Raw genomic sequence first — 22,759 nt, 5'->3', positions numbered from 1 at the left:
TTTTATGATCTCTTTGGGATACAGCCCTAGAAGTGCTATTGCTGGGTCAAAGGGTATGCACATTTTATAGCCCTTTGGGCATAGTTCCAAATTGCTCTCCAAAATGGTTGGATCATTTTACAACTCCACCAACAATGCATTAGTGTTCTAATTTTCCCACATCTTCTCCAACATTTATCACTTGTTTTGTCATGTTAGCCCATCTGATAGGTGTGATGTGGTACCTCAGAGTTGTTTTGATTTAAATTTCTCTAATCAATAATGATTTAGAGCATTTTTTCATATGACTATAGATGGCTTTAATTTCTTCATCTGAAAACTGCCTGTTCATATCCTTTGACCATTTATCAATTGGGGAATGACTTCTTATAAATTTGACTTAGTTCTCTATATATTTTAGAAATGAGGCCCTTATCAGAGACAGAAGTTGTAAAAGTTCTTTCCCAGTTTTCTGTTTCCCTCCTAATCTTGGTTGCATTGGCTTTGTTTGTGTAAAAAACTTTTCAATTTAATGTAATCAAAATTATCCATTTTGCATTTCATAATGTTCTCTATCTCCTGTTTGGTCATAAATTCTTTGTTTTCCATAAGTCTGACAAGCAAACTATTCCTTGCTCTCCTAGTTTGCTTATAGTATCTAAAGATCACATTTTCAATGTTAACTCTTTCTTGCTTCATGACAAAGAGAAAAATTGCATGAATTGGGGAACAACCAAAAAGTAAATAGAATTTTTAAAATTTAATTTTTTTTCTATAATTTTAGTTCCAAACTGTTTCCCTCCTTCCTTCCCCCACTCCACATCAGAGAAGGCCACCATCTGACACAGATTTTTAAATATATGTAAAACCATACTATGCATACTTCTATTTATTAGTTCTTTCTCTGGAGGTGGATATCATCTTCCTTCACAGCTCCTTTATAGTTGATTTGAGTATTTATAGTACTCAGAACAACTTGGTTGTCACAATTATTCTTCAAATAACATTGCTGTTACTGTATATAATGTTCTTCTGGTTCCGCTCACCTCACTTTTCATTATTTCATGCAAGTCTTTCCATGTTTTTCTAAAATTAACCAGCTTATCATTTCTTGTAGCACAGTAGTATTCCATCAAAGCCATATGCCACAACTTGTTTAGCCATTTCCCAATTGATGGGCATCCCCTCAGTTTCCAGGTTGTTGGGGTTTTTTTGCTACCATAAAGAGAGCTGTTATAAATATTTTAGAACACATAGATTCTTTTCCTTTTTCCCTGAGCGCCTTGGGAAACAGACGTAATGGTGGTATTACTGGGTCAAAAGGTACACAGTTTTATAATTCTTTGGGCATAATTCTGGATTACTCTCCAAAATGGTTGGATCAGTTTACAGTTCCATGAACAGTGTATTAAATGTCTCAATTTTTCCACATCTCTGCCAATATTTTTCATTTCCCTCTTCTATCACTTTAGCCAATATGATAAGTGAGACATCTCAGAGCTGTTTTAATTTCATGTAATAAATAATGATTTAGAGTATTTATATGACTATACATAGTTTTTATTTCTTTGTTGAAAAATTTCATGTTCATATCCTTTGACCATTTATCAAATGGGGAATGAATCATATTCTTATAAACTTGACAAAGTTCTTTATATATTTGAGATATAAGACCTTTATGCAAGAACCTATCTATAATTCCCCCCCGCCAATTTTCAGCTTTCCTTTTAATCTTGGCTCCATTGGTTTTATTTGTACAAAAGTTTTTTTAATTTAACGTAACAAAAGTATCCATTTCACATCTCACAATGCTCTCTGTCTCTCATTTATTCACAAATTCTTCCCTTATTCATAAGTCTGATAGGTAACGTGTTTCATATTCTTCTAGTTTTCTTATACATCCTTTTTATATCTAGTCATGTATCCATTTTGACCTTATCTTGATAAATGGTGTAAGATATTAATCTATACCCAATTTCTGCCAGACTGTTTTCCAGTTTTCCCAATTCTTTTTAACAAATAATGTATTATTATCCCAACAGCTTAAATCTTTACATTTGTCAAACACAAGATTACTATAATCATTTACTACTCTGTATTGTATGTCTACTCTGTTCCACTGATCTACCTTTCTCTCTCTCTCTTTTTCTTTTCTTTTCTTTTTTTTGGTGAGGCAATTGGGTTGCCCAGAGTCACACCTCTAGTGAGTGTTTTGTCTGAAGCCAGATTTGAACTCAGGTTCTCCTGACTCCAGGGCTGGTGCTCTATCCACTGCATGACCTAGCTGCCCCCACCTTTCCATTTCTTAGCCAATGTCAGAGAGTTTTGAGAATTACTGTCTTATAACATAGTTTAATATCTGGTACTACCAAACCTTCTTCCCTTACATTTTTTTTTATTAATTACTTTGATATTCTTGACATTTTGTTCTACCAAATGAATTTTATTATTTTTTTCTAACTCAATAAAACAATTTTTGGTAGTTTAATTGGGATGGAATTAAATATATTAGTTTAAGTAGAATTGTCATTTTTATTATATTGCTCTGCCTACCCATGAAGAATTAATATTTCTCCAATTACTTAAATCTGGCTTTATTTGTATAAAAAAAAGTATTTTATAATTATGTTCAGGTAGTCCCTGGATTTGTCTTGGCAGGTATACTCCCAGGTATTTTATAGAGTCTACAATTATTTTAAATGGGATATTTCTTACTTCTTGCAGAGTTTTGTTGGTGATATATACAAATGTTAATAATTTATGTGGATTTATTTTATATCCTGCTACTTTGCTAAAATTATTATTTTGACTAACTTTTTAGTTGAATCTCTAGGATTTTCCAAGTATATCACCACATCACCAACAAAGAGAGATAGTTTTATTACCTCATATCCCATTCTGATTCCTTCCATTTCTTTTTCTTCTCCTATTGCTGCTGCTAGCATTTCTAATTAAATACTGAATAATACTGGTGATAATAGACATCCTTGTTTCACTCCTGATCTTATTGGAAAGGATTCTAACATCATTATAACAAATAATACTTGCTTATGTTTTAAGTAGATGCTTTCTATCCTTTTAAGGAAAAATTCATTTATGCCTATGGTTTTGAGTGTTTTTAACAGAAGTGAGTATTGCATTTTGTCAAAGGTTTTTCTGCACTTATTGATATAATCATATGATTCTTGTTACTTTTGTTATTGACATAATCAATTATATTAATAGTTTTCCTACATTAAATCATCCCTGAATTTCTGGCATAAATCCCACTTGGCTGCGATGTATAATTTTTGTAATTTATTTTTGTAGTCTCCTGGCTAATATTTTAGTTAGAATTTTTGTATTCATATTCATTAGTAAAATTGGTTTATAATTTTCTTTCTCTGTTTTTGCTCTTCCTCATCTAGGTATCAACACCATACTTGCTGCATAAAAAGAGTTTGGTAGAACTCCTTCTTTGCCTATTATTCCAAATAATTTATTTAATATTTAAATTAGTTGATTTTTAAATGTTTGGTAGAATTCACCTGTAAAATCAATCTGGTCCTGATGCTTTTTTTCTTAGGAAGCTCACTTAAGGCCTGTTCAATTTCTTTTAATAAAATAGGTTTATTTAGATATTCTATTTCCTCTTCTGTTAATCTAGGTAGTTTATATTTTTGTAAATATTCTTCCATTTTACTTAAATTGTTAAAGTTATTGGCATATAGCTGAGCAAAATAACTCCTAATAATTGATTTGATTTGATCTTCATTAATGATATATATTCACCCATTTCATTTCTGATACTAGTAATTTGGTATTCTTTTTTTTTTATCATATTAACCAACAGTTTGTCTATTTTTTTTTCATAAAACCAACTTCTAGTTTTATTTATTAATTCAATGGTTTTCTTATATTCAATTTTATTAATCTTACCACTACTTTCCAAAGGTGATTAGGGAAAAAGGAAAAGAACCTATATGTTCTAAAATATTTATAGCAGCTCTCTTTGTGATGGCAAAGAACTGGAAACTGCAGGGATGCCCATCAATTGAGGAATGGTTGAACAAGTTGTGGTTTATTATCATGATGTAATACTATCGTGCTATAAGAAATGATGAACTCAATGATCTTAGAAAAATATGGATAGACTTGCATGAAATAATGAAGATTAAAGTGAGCAGAACTAAGAGAATGTTATATATAATAACAGCAGTATTGTTTTAAGAACAACTTTGAGCAACTAAATTATTTTGACTTTTATAAATACCCAAATTAACTACAAAAGACCTATGAGGGAGGACACTAACTTGCATCCAGAGAAGAAACTGATAAATAGAAGTATGTGTGGAATGATTTTTACATATATACATATATATGTATGTGTGTGTGTGTGTGTGTGTATACATATACATATACACACACACACATATTTGTGTCTAATACCAGCCATCTCTGAGGCGGGGAGGGGATGATGGAAGAAAAAAATTTACAAGGGGTAACTTTAATATATATTTAAAAGGAATAGCAGGTTGCATATAATAGATTTATAGTTTCATGTATAATTATCTTTTTTTCTATTCTACTATGTTATGAAATGCCTGTTTTATTTCTTAAATTCAGAACAAATTTTAAAATCTCACCTTTAATTTTGGCATTTCCAATTTGGTGTTTAATTGGGGATTTTTAATTTGTTCTTTTTCTAGTTTTTTTAAATTACATATCAATTTATTGATCTGCTCTTTTTCTATCTTCCTGATGTACACATTTAGAGAGATACATCTTCCTGTGATTACTGCTCTTCCTGCATCCCATAGGTTTTAACATGCTGTTTCATTATCATTTTCTTTAATAAAATTATTTATTTTTTCTGACTTCTTCTTTAACCCACTCAATTCTTTAATATTAGGTTATTTAGCCTCCAATTAATTATTAATGTTTCCATAGTCCCTTGTTAAATACAATTTTATTGCATTGTGATCTGAAAAGGATGCACTTAATATTTCTGCTTTTTTTGCATCCAACTATAAAGTTTGTATGCCCTAATATGTGGTAAATTTTTGTAAAGGTACTACGTAATACTGAGAAAAAGTTGCATTCCTCTCTATTCCAAATTCAATTCTCTTCAGATGTCTTATCCAGATATCTAACTTAACTAAGATTCTATTCAACTCCTTCAATTCTTTTTTGTTTTTTGGTTAGATTTATCTAGTTGTAAGAAGGGAAGATTGAAATCCCCCACTGTTATAGTTTTGCTATCTATTTCCATCTGTAATTAATTTAGCTTTTCCTTTAAAAATGTGAGCGCTTTAGCATTTGGTGCATATAGGTTTAGTATTGATACTACTTTGTTATCTATGGTACCTTGCATCATAATGTAGTTTCTCTGCTCATCTCTTTCAATTAAATCTATTTTAGCTTTAACTTTGTCTGAGATCATGATTGCTACCCCTGATTTTTTTTTTTGCATCAGCTGAGGCATAATAAATTCTACTCCAGCACTTTATTTTCATTCTATGTGTATCTCTCATTTTCAAATGTGTTTCCTGTAAGCAACATATTATTGGATTCTGGCTTTTCGTCCATTCTGCTATCCATTCCTATTTAATAAGTGAGTTCATCTCATTCACATTAAAGTCCCATGAAAATTACAAATAAGTAAAATTATAAATAAATAAAGTCCCATATCATTATCATCATGTTATTATTAGTGAGCTATCTGAGGATAGTTAGTTTACCTTCTAGGCAGGAGAAACAATAAAGGTGAAACCCACACTGTGAAGAACAATTGTAACAATGTTCAAATGACTAAGTGATAGAGAGGTGACAATCAAGTTCAGTGAAAGGAATAATCCACCCTGATAAAATCATGGATCCCTGAAGTAAATATTGCATGACACATTATATTTACATAATGTTTTCCTTCAAATAATCTTTGGTTAATAATAAAAAGGAAAAGTTAATAATAAAAGTGTTATTAACCTTTGTTCATTCTATTGAAAAGGATTTGCCAGTAAGAAGAGCTACAATTTGAACACAGGTCTAGTACATTTCCCTCTATCCTATTTTTTTATTTTTAATATTTATTTATTTTTAGTTTTCAGCATTAATTTCCACAAGATTTTGACTTTCAAATTTTCATGCCATCTAGTCCCTTCCCCCACCCTAAGATAGTGTGCATTCTGAATACCCTTTCCCCTAATCTGCCCTCCCTTCTATCTCTCCCACCCCCTTCTCTTATACCCTTCCCCTTCTATTTTCATGTAAGGCAGGATAGATTTCCATACCCCACTGCCTGTATATCTTATTTCCAGTTGCATGTAAAAACAATTTTTGACATTTGTTTTTAAAACTATGGGTTCCAAATTTTCTCCCTTCCTCCCTTCCCACTCACCCTAATTTAGAAGGCAAGCAACTCGATACAGGTTATACATGTGTATTCATGCAAAACACTTCTATGGTAGTCATGTTGTAGAAAACTAACTATATTTCCCTTCATCCTAATCCGCCCCCCCCATTTATTCTATTTCCTTTTTTGGCCTTGTCCCTCCTCAGAAATGTTTGCTTCTGATTACACCCTCCCCCAATCTGTCCTCCCCTTTATCATCCTCCTGCTCTCTTATCCCCCTCCCCCCTATTTTCCTGTAGAGTAAGATAGCTTTCCATACCCAATTGAGTGTGTATGGTATTCTCTCCTTAAGCCAAATCCTATGAGAATAAGATTCACTCATTCCTTCTCACCTTTCCCCACTTCCTCTCCACCATAAAAGCCTTTTCTTGTCTGTTTTTTGTGAGATAATTTACCTCATTCTATCTCTCCCTTTCTCCTTCTCCCAGTACAGTCCTCTCTCACTGCTTAATTGTACTCTTCAAATATCACCCCTTCATCTTCAACTCACCCTGTGACCTCTGTCTATCCATCTATCCATTCATCTATCTATCTATACATATAATTTTTCCCCTCCAACTACCCTAATACTGACAAAGGTCTCATAAGTTACAAATATCATCTTTCCATTCAGGAATGTAAACAGTTCAATCTTAATAAATCTCTTATGATTTCTCTTTCATGTTTACCTCTTCATGTTCCACTTGAGTTCTATATTTGAAAGTCAAATTTTCTATCCAGCTCTGGTCTTTTCATCAAGAATGCTTGAAAGTCCTCTATTTCACTGAATATCCATTTTCCCCCCTGAGAGATTATACTGTTTTGCTGGGTAGGTGATTCTTGGTTGTAATTCTATCTCCTTTGACTTCTGGAATATTATGTTCCAAGCCCTCTGGTTCCTTAATGTAGAAGCTGCTAAATCTTGTGTTATCCTTATTGTGTTTTCACAATACTTGAATTGTTTCTTTCTGGCTGCTTGCAATATTTTCTCCTTCATTTGGGAACTCTGGAATTTGGTTACAATATTCCCAGGAGTTTTCCTTTGGGGATCTCTTTCAGGAGGTGATTGATGGATCCTTTCCATTTCTATTTTGCCCTCTGGTTCTAAAATATCAGGGCAGTTTTCCTTGATAATTTCTTGAAAGATGATGTCTAGGCTCTTTTTTTGATCATGCCTTTCAGGTAGTCCAATAATTTTTAAATTATCTCTCCTGGATCTATTTTCCAGGTCAGTTGTTTTTCCAATGAGATATTTAACATTGTCTTCTATTTTTTTTTTTCATTCTTTTGGTTTTGTTTTACAATGTCTTGATTTCTCATAAATCACTAGCTTCCAACTGCTCCACTCTAATTTTTAAGGAAGTATTTTCTTCAGTGAACTTTTGGACTTCCTTTTCCATTTGGCCATTATTTTATATTGTTTGTGGGAGAATTTAGAGAGCCAGGTAATTTGCCGCTTTATTCTGCCATCTTCCCAGAATCCTCTGGGGATTATAAATTGGATTTGATGAAAAAAACTAACTGGATACTTGGGGGTTTACAAATTAAAGTGAAGTAGAAATTAACTTAGAAATGCCTTTTTGAATTGCTGTGTCTTAACTTAGAATTTTGCTGTAAATTATGGGACTCCTACCTATTTTGTATTAGATTATATATTTGAATCTTAAAAACTTTCTTTCTTCTTGCCCATAACAGAGAAGCTCATTTATGGGAACAACTTGAAATAATGTAACAGAACTTAACTGTTATTTGAATAGACCAAGTTTTTGTAACCTGTTAAAGACTTTTGTAATTGCTAAAAGCATCTTAAAGGATTTTTGATGCTTCCATCTCTTAGGGAAAAACAGAACTGGCAATAATTCAATAGAGTTAAAGTAGAGGCAAAGTCACAACTACAGGGAGTAACAGTTTTTAGGAAATCACTGATTTTGATTAACAATGTGTCATAAAATAATAAAGGAAAAACTGCCTGAAGCAAAGATTAATGAGATAGATAGTCTGAAACACTATTGAAAGAAGGAAAATTTAGGAAGTAAACAAAATAAAAGTTTGAGAGAAGAATATGGCAGGAATTAGAAAGACATGGTTTTTAAGACCACCTGAGGAATACATGCAGAGAAATATGAGAAAGTTTAAGTATGTTGAATGATGGGTTTGAGGGAGGTTTTTGGTTGTGGTTGGAATAAGAACTATGTGAAAACCATATGCATTTATTTTATTGAAATTGTAGTAATAACAATTGCACTTTGATTTGAAAGTAGATAGCGAAAAGTTATATAAAGCTAGAAGTAAACTGGTGAGCAATGTGTTCTTTCTGCAATTGCAGAACCCAGATTTGAACAATTTGAAAATGTGCTGGTAAGTGTGATATTTAGGGTAGATTAAAATTTAATATTAGATTGCCATTTTAAAAATCTTTGGCAGTAGATTATCTGAAAATTATTATTATTAGATGAAATGTTTAAGATACATGGCCCTTATGGAAAAAAATAATGCTAAATAATTGAAATTATAGATGGAGATTCTGTGTGATACCATTTGGAAAACAGACCTAGGCATGATTGATTTTACTCTGGTTTCATTTTAAGTGAAATATGTCTCTCTTAATAAGAATGCTTATGATAAGTTGGAATTTATTCTACTATTTGGCATTAAGACAACATGTTTAAAAAATCCATAGATCAGGTAATTTGTTGTGTGATCTTAAAACAAGTTACCTCAATTTGCCAGTCTATAATGTGGAAAAAGATTATACCTAACATTAGTTTGAAAATTTATTACATTAGAAATATTGGCAAAGTGACAAATTCTTTTAAAATCTGGATTCTTTTAGGTTATTGATTAAACTAACAGATTCAATTGTTAAAAGGATGCAAGTTATTTGAAACTGTTCATTTATAAGTATGATAGATAATAATGTCTTTATTGTGATTTCGATATAACAAATATCTTTAATTTTTGAAATGCAGACTCCTGAGATCTTAAAAGGCCTTATAATATTTAGGCTTACATATTTTGAATTAAACTAACAATAACAGTTGTAAATTTAAACTGGTTAAAGCCTTATATGAATCTCCTTGTAATTTTACTGTGAGATTCATTTGTCTTGTGTAATTTCATTCATTCTAGGTATATGTTTCTTTTTGCTGATTCTTTAATGAAATGTGAAATATGTGTTATACTAATACCTATCTAAATTATAAGGATTATGATTTTAAGAACCACTTGTGGCAGGATGTTTTCCTATATAAGAGTAATTTGGAATTGCATTTAACTAAATTAATATCTGATTAGTACTAAATTTTGTTGTTTCATGTTTTAAATTCATGATATTAATATTATCATTTTTTCTAAATTTTGCTGTATTGTGAGTACTGGGGAACCATTTTATAAGAAATGATGTTAAGGTAATTGTAAAATTATGTCATTGGTGATTTTTACTCTTTTTTGATTTGGGTACTGTGAAATTATTAAGTTATTGGAGGTTATTGTCATAATGCTAAAATTTCTGAAACATTTAACTGGGTATATTTGTAAAGGATGGTATAATAAAGGCTTACTTTTTTAAAAGAAAAGAGGAGTGAGAGAAAGACCTTGTAAAGATATGCTTATGTGTAAACTGCCAAGTTTCTTGAGGAAGGTCAAAAGAATCTTATCAGCTCTGCGAAAAAATATATGTATTGATTTGTTTAGGGAGCAGGATCTCCATTCCCCATTACAAAGACTCCTTGGATAAGGGAGGAAAACAAAATTTAACTGTGTTCATAGTGAATAAATTTAAGTGCTACTTTCTGATTATGAAAATTATGAAGTTATACTCAGAATAGTCTCTACTAACATTACACCTTTAACCAACTTAGTCTTAACAGACTCCAGTCTCGATAATTTATTTTTGTTTTAATAGTGTTAATATACAATACTTTGGAAAAAAAGAATATTTGTTAGTCTAGACATTACTGTTGGTATTTTGAATAAACTATCACATAGTCACTATCTATGTGATATGTAATTGGTTCATTAAATTCTAATGACCGCCTTTTACATCAGGATGAATTTTAAGCTGTATTTGAAAAAGAGAATAATAGGAAAAAAGAATGTTTGATTGTTTTTAGAAAGCCTGATAAATTTTTTATTGTTAAGTTTATTTACTGCAACAACATGAGAGCAATTTGTTAATAACTATAATTATAACTATGTGTGTGTATCTCTAAGCATGATTAGTAGAACTTGCTATTTGAGGTGAAATCTCATGGGGCTATAATCTAATATTATTTACTCTAAGTTTTGATTTCAGGCATGATTGTCTACTCAATCTGTGAGTCAGTAATCTACCATTTGAGAAATATGCCAGCAGCTCAATTGAGTGAGAGTTCTGTGATCTATGGCCAGTGGATATCTCTTTGTCTCTGGGCAAAAGATTGGGAGGGTGACTAAGGTAAGACTCTCTTCACTCAGTTTCCTAAGCAAGAAATTTTTTCACCTGGTTAATTCTGAGCCTGGCTGTGGTACCCTGTCATATATCTGGCTTCCTATACTATTCTTACCTGAAATCAAAGGGACTGAGGATGCTTTATCCTGTTATACATATGTTGAGTCATTCTGTGTCCTTGGGCTTAGACCTGCAGGGCCAATATTGATGCTGCTATAGTGGTCCCAACCTACTTCTTCATTTCACAGCAAATCTCCCTAACCAGGACAAGTTAAGGTGTGATTTTTATTTTTTATGATGAATCTTATTGCCATAATAATTTAGCATCTCTGCACTGTTATAAGATGCTGCTATATAAAATCTCCCTATTTTCAATCTCTGCTTATAGTTATTCCCGTATCCTAAACAACTTTGGCTTTGCCATCTGCCTGTTTTTTTTTTCAGAATGACATAGCAATAATTAGACAATGATGTAAGAGCTTATTAGTTAGTTCAAGTTAAGATCAGAAACTTCTTTAGTTTTGTTTTGAAGAAAAGACTTTCAGTGCAATCAGTTTCTTAAAGGAGCTTTATGGAATATCTCGTGTTATCTCAAAGAGAAAGTCAATTTTATTTGTATTTATTATTTAAGGTGAAATTAACATCTGTTTATAGAGCATGCCCCCTGGTGCAAAATGTTTTATTATTGACTACTTACTTGATTTGTTCTCTTTTAAAATTGATTAGTGTATTTACACATCCCATATCCCATGATTTTTTTACTACAATTGAGGTGAAATTTGCAACTTTTAAGTGAATTCATTTGTGTATTAGCAGTCATCTTATAAAAAGTGCTCTGTTAACTATGTTCTTATGTGAGGATTAGATCCTTATCAGTTTCTAATCCTCAGCTGTAATTCACTGGAGTTCCAAAAGGAAAAAATTTGGATTGATTGAAAATTTTAGGTTCTAAATAATAATTGCAGCAAAAATTTTAAGAAGGCAACAAGATCAGACAATTATATATGTATATTTAAAAGGTTTTAATAATTCTGCCTTCTGTGGCATCTTAAAATATTTAATTTTTGATTTTTCAGTTTATATTTAATTTTCTTAACTATATCAATATAACAGTTTGCTAACTTACATTGTAGGGAGATAATGATGATGGAGTTGATGCTACTTTAGAAAAGTATTCTTAGCTCTAGCTTATAAGTCTGCTATGGTAAATATTAAATCATGAACCAGAAGGACTCATTTTATAGGTCAGATTCTCATGGATTTTTAAAGATTCTTTAGCTTGTTATTGGCAGTGTCTATAACAGGTAAAGAGTTTAGATAAAGATAAAAACAGGAAGCCGTAATTTAAGAACTGAAATTTTCTGAAGTTTTAAGTGAACTACAGATTCCTAATTTAAAGTTATCAGAACCACAAAATTGAGATGGTTTTCATCACATGAACTGGTTATTACAGAAGTAATACTTATGAGATTGTATTAAAGTGTATTGAGATGTTTTGTAAAAAATTTCAACAAGAACATCTAAGAATCTACAAGTGACATGCAACCAGAGAAGCAAATCTACTGAAGATGAGCCCCCTTCAAAGCTCCCCTGAGAATGAGACCATCTATTCCAAAATGTTAGAAATAAGGCCTTAGAGATCCACCTCTGAAAACCCGGAAAATATCACCCCAGAAAAAAACCCTGGACCAGCTGAACTAGAAGAAAGACAGGGAACAGCAGTGCAGGAGCCCAAGCAAATGGGTCTTCCAGTGCCTCAGCAAAAATAAGGGCAGCAGCACTACAAACGGCCCCAGGCTGACAAGCACCCTGCAGCATTCATCTGAAAGAAGCTGAAGAAAGAAAGCAACCTAGAGTCTTCCTAAAGTCCCAGCCTTGCTGATTCCAACCCAACACCAGGTAAGCTGTCAGAATCCTACAGCCTGCAACTGTCAACCAGAAGGAGATCCTGAAGCCCAGGTGATAGAGCAAGCAAACACTAACACCTGGACCTCCAAGTGCCTCAGTGAGGGCAAGGGGAACCCGTGGAAACCAGCTCAAAAAAACCACTAGGTGCCTCGGCACTCTATCACAAAGGAATCTCCCAGTGCATTAGCAGAAAGGAGGGAGACAACACTGCAGGGGGCCCCAGGCAGATAAACACCCTGCAGCACCCATCTAAAAGGAGCTGAAGAAAGCTAAAGGAAAGGAAAAGCAGGCAACCTAGAACTGTCTGAAAGTTCCAGCCTTGCTGATTCCTGCCCAACAAGAGGTAAGCTGCCAGAACCCTACAGCCTCCAATTGCCAATATAAGAGACCCCAGCACACAAAGCCAGTGACCAAGACCTAGGCTCCTGATACAAGAAGCTTGGATTAGTGCCCTCTGTTCCCCAGCAGGAGAGCTCAATCTCTTTAAAGGCCAGGGAATAAAGAAACCATGAGTAAAAAGAAATGTACCATAGATTCCTATTCTGAGAAGAGTGAAGATCAAGACAGAAATTCTGAAGAGGACAACATGGTCAACAAACCCACATCTGCAACATCAAAAGGGAATATGAACTGGTCTGAAGCCCAAAAAGCCTTCTTAGAAGAGCTCAAGACGGATTTTAAAAGTCTAATGAGAGAGGTAGAAGAGTCCTTAAAAAATACAATTGGCCAATTGGAAAAAAAGTACACTGAAGAAAACAAATCTCTTAAAAAGACAACTGGCCAACTGGAGAAGGAAGTACAAAAACTAACAGAAATAAGGCCTTACAGACCCTCAGAGCAGAGTGGAGGCTTAAGGCCTGACGAGGTGCTGAAGCCAATTGCCCCTCTGTTGTATGACTGAGAAATCTAGCCTTCTAGTTAAAAGCAAAACTAAGCTGGGAGTGACTGAAGAATCATTTATTATGGTGCTCCAGAACTGGGCACACCTCTGAGAAGAGAGTGTGCCAAATACAGAAGTTATACCGTTAGAATGCCTCAACTCCTCCCTTCCAGGCCCAGATTGATCCGCTCCTTTCTGGGTTACAATCTTTGTGGCCCGCCCATCCCATGTTTCCCCTGTCCCTCACCTGATCAGTTAATGAGGCTCTAATTCTATTCAGGACGTGTCAGTTAATATTATATCAACTAATTAAGCATGCACAGTTCCAAAAGCCATGCCCTTTGTCCTACTTAGGGCTGGTTAAAACCGGTTCTGCTCTCTAGAACTTTGGGGTCTATTAAAAGATTAGGGCCCATGTCATTGTCTTGCCCTTTCCCCTGTTTCCCTGTTTTTGCAAGGTTTTGCAAGCTTGTTAAAACAATGTAACTTCTTTGCTGATGTTGTAAGATGATATTCTGTCCCTTACAAAAATGTCCAAGAGAAGATACTTCCAGAAGACAAAATGGCTACAAAGGACATCTGAGATTCAAGATGAAATGTACTGACTAAATGGACAGTGGGGATAGGTCACTCCTAACCCATAACCCCTTGGTAGAAAAATCTGGCTTTTGGCATTCCTGGCTCAGAGGTTTCTTTCCATGGCAAAGTTGAGTCTGAGCCCTCCCACCACTAGTGGATTGCTCACCTTCTTAACTGGCTCCCTTTTGGCCTTGAGGTTTTAATCTGCCCTATTTTCAGGGACTTCTCATTCTCCTTGCATGTACCTTGCTCCCCTTTTTTGGAAATCAAGGTTGTCTATAGATCGCTTTGCCTTTCGTTTTGAGGTCCATGTTACTAACATGGTCATGGTTCAGCTTCACTTCATTTATTGATCACCTAGCTGGTCTGAGTTCTTCCAGGTTGACACACTGTATTCCAAGATAAGCTCAAAATGGGGATATGATTTAGACATAAAGGGTGATATATCATTAGCAAATTAGGGGAACATGGAAAAAAGATCTCTCAGATCTATGGATAAGGGAAGAGGTCATGACCAAATAAGAGACAGAAAAGATTTGGGGACGGGGGGAGGGGATGGATAATTTTTATTAAGTTAAATAGGATTTACATAAACCAGTGCAGCCAAAATTAGAAGGAAAACAGGAAATTGAGAAAAAAAATTTACAGTAAGATTTTCTGATAAAGGTTTCATTTCTCAAATATATAGGGAACTAATACAAATTTATAAAAAATAAGAACCTTTCTTCAATTTACAGATGGTCAAAGAATAAGAACAGGCAGTTTTCAGAATAAGAAATCAAAAAGCTATTAATAGTCACAGGAAATCTAAATATAAATCACTCTTTATCACTTATCAGATTGACTAATATGACAGAAAAAGAAAATGACAAATGTTTGAGGGGGATGTGGAAAAATAGGGACTCTAATGCACTGTTGGTAGATTTGTGAACTAGTCCAGCCCTTCTAAAGAATAATTGGGAACTATGCCCAAAGGGCTATAAAACACTGCATGCCTTTTGACCCAGCAATACCACTACTAGGCCTGTAACCCAAAGAAATCAAAGGAAAAGGAAAATTACCTATATGTACAACTATATTTATAGCAGCTCTTTTAATGGTGGCAAAGAATTGGATGAGGGGATGCCCATCAATTGGGGCAGCTAGATGGCACAGCAGATAAAACATAGGACCTGGAGTCAGGAAGACGAGTTCAAATCTAGCCTCAGATATTTACTAGCTGTATGACCTTACTCAGGTAAGTCACTTAATGCTTTTTGCCTTAATTTCTTCATCTGTAAAATGAGCTGGAGAAGAAAATGGAAAACCACTCCTGTATCTTTGCCAAGAAAACCCCAAATAAGGTCACTAAGAGCTGGATATGACTGCCATAACTTAACAACAACAACCAGCAATTGGGGAATGGCTAAACAAGTTGTGGTATATGATTGTGATGGAATATTATTATGCTGTAAGAAATTATGAAGGAGATGATTTCAGAAAAACCTGGGAAGACTTATATGAGCTGATGCAAAGCAAAACAGAAACAGAACATTGTATAGAGTAAGAGCAATATTATAATGATAATCAATGGTGAAAGATTTAGACACTCTCATCAATACAATGATTCACAACAATTCCCAGGGACTTATGATGAAAAATGCTATCCACCTCCAGAGAACTGACAGACTCTGAGTATATACTGAAGTATATTTTCTTTCCCTGTCTTTTTCTTTCTTTCTTTTCTTCTTCTTTGGCAACATAGTTAATGTGGAAATGTGCCTTCCATGACTTCAATTATATAATGGGTATGATATTACTTGCCTCCTTAATGGGTGGGAAGAGGAAGGAGGAAGGGAGATAATTCAGAACTGAAAATCAAAAGTTTTTAAATCAGTTATGTATGCAGCTTTATGTTTTTATAACAAGAGGTTAACAGATTTATGTTATTCAATTCAACAAGCAATTATTAAACCTTTACTAAACTGTGCTTGGGACAAATAAAAGAATGAAACTGGTCCTCTTACAAGGAGCTTACATTTTATTGAAGGAAATAACATGTACACAAATACATAAATACAAAAAAATTATATGATTTGGGGATGGAAGACACTAACAATGAGCAAAAGGGAATAGGGGAAAGTGTAGAGCTGGAAAGGCTTCGTGTGTGGGAATGAAAGAAAACAGGAACTCTGAGAGACAGAAGTGAGGAGGGACTGCATTTCACGCATGTATATAAAGGCATGGAGATGAGAGATAGAAGGCTGTGCATGGGGAGCAACCAGCAGGACAGTTTGGCGGGAAGGCTGGAAAGGTAAGCTGTAGCCAGATTGTGAATGGCTTTAAATTTTCCAGAAGAAATTCAATTTTACTCTAAAGTCAAGAAGTCACTACTGAAGTTCAATGAGCAGGTTTATGAACTCATCACACCTGTGCTTTTGGAATATCAGCTTGGCAGTTGTGTGGAGAATGGGTTGGAGAGGAAAAGAACTTGTCAGGAACATCAATTTGGAGGCTATTGCAATAGCTCAGAAAAGAGTTGTTAAGGGACTGAAACTAGGGCGGTAATCATGTAAATGGAGAGAAGATGACAGGTGCAAGAGCTGTTGTACTGTTTGAATCCAGAATTTGGCAAGTGACTAAATATGGGATAGGGGATGAGGGAAAATGGAAGAGTTAAGGATTATTCCAAAGTGAACCCAGGTGACTAGAAGGATAGTAATGACCTTGACAGAAAGTTAGCTTAGCAAGAAGGGTGAGATTTTTATTTTTGGGGTTTTTTTCCCTGGAAAAATAGTGAGCTATGTCTTGGATATGTCAATTTTGAAATGTCTACAAGACATCCAGTTGGAAATGTCCAACAGACAACTGGTAGTGAAGATCTGGAATTCAGGAAAGAGACCAGAGGAAGAAAGGGGACAGGGGAGAGGGAGACAGACAGACAGATAGAGACAGAGACAGAGAGACAGAGACTGAGAGACACACAGAGAATGGTAGATGGAGAAATAGTTCGATTGATTTGGGGTAGTAGATAGAACACTGGCCCTGGAGTCAGGAGGACCTAAATTCAAATCTGGCCTCAGACACTTACTAGCTAGCTGTGCAAGTCACTTAACCCCCATTGCCTAAAAAAAAAAAAGTACAAGGGAATGAGTGCTAGACTTGGAAACTAGAGATTCAAAACCTGGCTCTGACCCCAAGCAAGTCATTTCTCTCTATTCCTCATGTACAACACAGACAAAATGATATTTATACCACATGCTTCACAGAGGCATTGTGGGGAGAACACTGTAAAATGATGAACTACAGGAATATGAACTAATAAACACACAGTACATACATGTATGTGTGTGTGCATATTTACATATATGTGTTTACATGTATACATAAGACACCTCAGGTATAATTGGGGATAACTGATGGTTTTGGAACAAGTGCCACTGAAAACAACCCTAAAATACCTGCAAATGATTAAATATGTGATGAGAGAGAATGAAGAGTTAAGAATTATTGCAAAGTGAATCTTGGTAACTACAGAAGAATAGTTAGTAATGATCTTGACAGAAAATTAGCATGAAGGGTGAGTTTTTTGGGAGAAAATAATGAGTTGTGTTTTGGATACATATGTCTACAGGACATCCAGTTGGAAGCATCCAAAAAACAACTGAACACATTGTTCAGGTTTGATGGACCAAAACGCTCAATGGTGAAGGTCTCTTCCAGCTCTAAATCTATGATCTCATGATTTGAATTGGCATGGCAGTTCTGTTTCTATGCTACCTGACTTCCTCAAGCAACACAACACATGCTATCTTGTTCTTTTCAGGGCTTAGCTCAAGAGCCCACCTCTTGTAAGCAGCACTTCCTGATATTCTCCATGGTGAATGCACCTTTTCCTTGGGAATCACTTTGTTCTCAATCAAAATCTCGCTTTCTACAAGAAGCTTTTCTGGATCCCCATTAACAGAAGTCCCTTTCTTCTGAGCCTGCCTCTTTCTTCTGAGATTATCTCAGATTTAACCTGTCAATATCTTGTTTGTATGTCGTCTCCCCCATCAGAAGGTGGGCTCCTTGAGGGCAGGGACCCTTGTTTTTTTGTTTTAGCTTATCTCCCACTCTTCGTTTCCCAACGCTTACTGCAGAGCCTGGCACATCCAATGGCTTAACACATGCTTACTGACCGACACCTTATTGGTGTGCACGATGCCTCTCCCACCCCAGAAGAACTGAAGTTTCCTGAGGGCAGGGTCTGTGCCGTTTTTTCCCGGCACACGGTGCCACACACACAGGAAGCGCTTAATAAAGGTAGGTTTCATTGAACAGAAGGAGCCTCGGCCCCGACGGCTCCCTGATGACCTCGCACTCAAAGCCCACGCCTGCGCAGTGAGGAGCCGATGGGGAGTCAGGAGCGGAGGAGCGCTGCCGCTGCGCATCCCAAGGGCGCGCGATTCCGAATCTCCGAAAAACCCAGTGCCTGCGTAGACATGACACTTAAGTTTGGCTCTAACCGACTCCAGCCTCCTCTCCCTCTACCGGAAGACGGAGTTCCCGCCCACTCTGGGGGTCGGTGGGAGGCGAGTAGAGCCGGGGTCCCATTCTTACCGTACAGGTAGTCATACAGTCGCCCGCTGGCTACGGTGCCTCCACGCCCTAGCCTTTGCCGGAACCGAGGATGCTGAGGAGGGGGCTGCTCGACGGTCACCACTCGGCTCATGGTGGCGGCCTTTACGTCCTAGGTCAAGCCGGGCTAGGCTAGGTCTGGAGATTGTTGGGCGGCGTCGCTATGGCAACCCCTGCGCAGGCGCAGTGGGGTGCACCCGGAAGGGGTGGGCCGCCCATCAGCTGGCACAGCTGCTGCAGCAACAGCTACCTCTCCTGGGGCCGGCTTGCAGGGACTAGGTCAGAGCTGTCCTGGAGATGCCGTGGTGGTTTGCAGATTAAATCCGGCAGCCTTGTGGAAATCCCAGAGCCTTGAGGAAAAATCGGGGGTTTCATTTCGGAAAACCCCCACTTTTACTCCATGGTCCCGGAACATTTTGCTGCTGCCCTGCGTGCAGTCTTCCCTGCAGCGGACCTTAAGTTCGCGTCCTAAGGCTCCTGAAGCAAAGACGCGTCCCGGGCAGGGTTCAGAATGGGGCCGGGTTTCATGAGGTTTGGAGATAAGAGACACTTAGGTGTTATCCATTTTACAGATGAGAAAATAGATCTAGGGAGGTTAAGTGCTTTGCCCCATTCACTCGGGCAGTAAGAACTTTCAACTGGAAATCCAGGGCTTTCCACCCCCAAAACAGGATAGTCATGACGTTACAAAGAAGAGTTTTATAAAGGCCTTGAAATTCTAGTAAATTTCCCCTTCTTTGATGACATCCTGAAGGTGTTATGTTCTTGGCTTGTTTATATTCAGCATTTCCCCCTCAACTTGCATATATCCTGGAGCCTTCAGGTTCTTTCTTTACTGTGATTTTCTGTGTCCTGTGGTTTCATCCACTCTTAGGGTTTCAACACCTCTAAGATTAGTAATTCTAAAACCCTCCACTCCTTGACCTTTCAGCAGACTTCTAGTCCTTTTCACCGCCAACTGACATCAGGATGTGAGGATGCTCTGGCTTAGAAGACTCAAATTCAACCTAATCACAACTGTAGTGGAAAGAACTAGGTTTGATGTAACCCTAAGCAAGTTCCTTAACCTCTCTGGTCCTCAGTTTCTGGCTCTGGAGTCAGCATCTGGATTCTGATCCCACCTCTGACACTACCTATGTGACCTTGGTCAAAGTCACTCTGGGCCTCAGTTTTCTCTTTTGTGAAAAGAAGAAATTAGACCTCTGAGGAGGTCCCTTCCAGCTCTAGATCACGATCCTATAAACTTAACATCTTCCCTCATAAATCAAATTCCTTTTCCTACTTACCAACTTTTGCCAATGACTGCCATTCTCTGAGGTCATCTAAGATTGAAACCTCTTATAACCAATCTACACCCAAATCCTGTTAATTCTTTTATAAAGTTTATTGGATTCACACCTAGTAAAGGTGTTCATTCAAACTACAATTGATATAGTCCAGAAACTGGCACCCAGATCAGTGAGGGCTGTCTTGCTATCTCTGTTCTCAACTCAGCAGCTATGCCAGCCTGCAAGATTTTATCTACTGAGCACAGGTGATTTCTAACTGCCTGCGGGATGTCAGTATTTGGATGTCCCACTAGCACCTCAAACACAAGTTCAAAATGGAGCTCATTTTCTACCCCAAACAGATTCGTTCTCCTGCCCTGGTTTTGTGGACCATACCTTTATCTTCAAGTGTTAACTCCCTTTTACTCTCCATATTAAAGCAATTGCCCTCACCCCTCAATCTCTCAAATTTGTTTTCTTCTATCCAATTATACGGCTATAACTTTAGTTCAGGCCCTCAATACTTCTCATCCGACCACTGTATTAGCCTTCTAATACAACAGCTGATTGTCTCTCTTCCACCAGCCATGCCTCCTTTCTGATCCATCCTTTATATAATTGTCCAAAAAATCTTCTTAATGTACAGTTCAGATAATATCACCGTCCTACTTGAAAATTTTCATAAATTCTATGGTCAAGGATAAAACAGTACAGTTCAGATAGTATCACTGTCCTAATTGAAAATTTTCATGACTTCTTTGGCTCAAAGGATAAAACAAAAGATAAAATTAGAGGCAGCTAGGGGGCACAGTGGTTAAGAGCTCTAGATATAGAGAATAGATCTGAATTTAAATCCCACCTCCTATAATTACTAGCTGTGGGACTGACACTAGGCAAATCACTTAACCTCAGTCCCAGTTTCTTCATCTGTAAAGTGAGGATAATAACAAAACCTACCTTACTGGGTAGTAGGTTGTAAGGATGAAATGATCAAATGAGAGAACATGTATAGTGCTTTGCAAGTCTTAAGGTGCTATATAAATGCGAGCTATTATTATCAAAATGCAAATTCCTTAGTGTGGTAAAAGCCTCCATAAACTACCTCTATAATTCCTTTCAAGTCTTATTTTATACTACTCTTCTTCATGGGTTCTGTGTACATCTCAGGTTGAATTATCAGGTGTTTATAAGTCACATGGGCTTTCATTTCCATGTGTAACCCTTAGCATATAATTCTCCTCTTTAATGGAAATTGATTGTCCAATATGCCTCAACTTTTGGAGAGACATAGCTGGCAAGACCTTGAGAGAGGAGAGATCCTGGTCTTCTAGCTTCCAGAGAGGAGAATCTCTTCAGGAACAGATCCTTGAAGGCAGGGAAAGACTCTGGGAAGAAACCAACATTTAGAGGAGCCAGCACCTTGGTCATGTCTGTATCCCCAGATTACTATACTCAAGATTGAGGAATTTCCCTTTGGGTGAAATCTGGGACTCTTTCTCTTTGTTGAACTGAAATATTTCACTCCTAGTGGGAGAGCTCATTCACTCTATGTACTGTCTAGTATATTCTCATTTGAATTCCTCTTTGATTTCTATTTGCTATTGACTTGAATAAGTAGGTTCATTTGCTATTCATTAGCTCTGCTCTTTGTGACTTTGAAGTATAGTAGCATAGGGATATACAAGGAAGAGGGTATGATAAAGAGAAGTGAATTTGAATCCAGAGGACCCACGTTCAAATATTGGCTCTTATTAACTGTGCAACCTCAGTCAAATCCTCCTTTCTAGGCCTGTTTCCTTATCTATAAAATTCTGGCTCGGGGATTGGATGAGCTGATCTCTAAAGTCTCTTCTGGATGTAATTCCTACAGTCCTGTGAACACAATAAGTGAAGGAACAAAGTCTAGAATGAGGATGTATAAGTTGTGTGGAGTTCAGTAAAGAGGCAACTAAAGTAGAAAACATGTTATGGGAAATAACAGGAAGTGAGAGACAACATGTCATAGTGGAAAATGTACTGGACTTAAAGGCATAGGACCTAAGTTAAAAGCTCTGCCCTATCTAACCAGGCTAAACTTCAGTTTCCTCATCTTTAGATAAGTATCATAACACAAAAATGCTTTATAAATTACCAAGTGCTATTTTTTTGTTTGTGATTGTACACCTAGCATCAAACAAAGCGCCTTAAATTTACTAGGCACTTCATAAATTGTTGTTTGTGTTATATATAATCATGAGCTGCAATTGTAGTAGAAGATAAGGTTAGACAATGAATTTTCATTTCAGTGTATATTTGTCTTGTTTAGTTATACTCATTTGTTATGTGAGGAACCTTGGAGGGAATAATTTATAGGGGAAATGGGGGAGGGGAGGAGCTAATGATAGTGATAACAAAAGAAAGAAAGAAAAAAAGAGAACATCCATGAAACTTTTTTTTAAAGGCAATTGGGGTTAATCAACTTGCCTAGGATCACACAGCGAGTAAATGTCAAGTGTTTGGTTTGAGGCTGGATTTGAACTCAGGTACTCCTGACTTCAGGGCTGGTGCTATATCCACTGAGCCACCTAGCTGCCCCAAAACATTTTTTTAATACACAGAAAAAAAGCAAAAGGAAGTTCAGAATGGGGAAAGCTGGAAAATGTTAAATTATATATATATATATATATACACACACACACACACACACATATGTGTGTGTATATAAGTTATGTTTAATAGTTTGATGGTGTCATATTCAATACACTTTC

General features: G+C 36.2%; 1 protein-coding gene across 1 annotated transcript in view; it reads right to left on the bottom strand.

Moving 5' to 3' along the window:
• Window positions 1-19,175, bottom strand: part of CFAP91 (cilia and flagella associated protein 91) — a 92,473-nt gene extending 73,298 nt beyond the window's left edge. The window contains exon 1 of the mRNA XM_020985879.2: window positions 18,727-19,175. Coding sequence (XP_020841538.1) covers window positions 18,727-18,838 — 112 coding nt within the window. The 5' untranslated portion in view covers window positions 18,839-19,175. The remainder of the gene's footprint in view (window positions 1-18,726) is intronic.
• Between the last annotated feature and the right edge of the window lie 3,584 nt (window positions 19,176-22,759).

The sequence above is a fragment of the Phascolarctos cinereus genome, unplaced genomic scaffold, assembly GCF_003287225.1.
Source record: "Phascolarctos cinereus isolate Bilbo 61053 unplaced genomic scaffold, phaCin_HiC Scaffold_726;HRSCAF=1367, whole genome shotgun sequence".
Lineage (NCBI taxonomy): Eukaryota > Metazoa > Chordata > Mammalia > Diprotodontia > Phascolarctidae > Phascolarctos > Phascolarctos cinereus.
The sequence above is the reverse complement of the archived record's forward strand: the minus strand, read 5'-3'. Positions and strand labels throughout refer to the sequence as shown.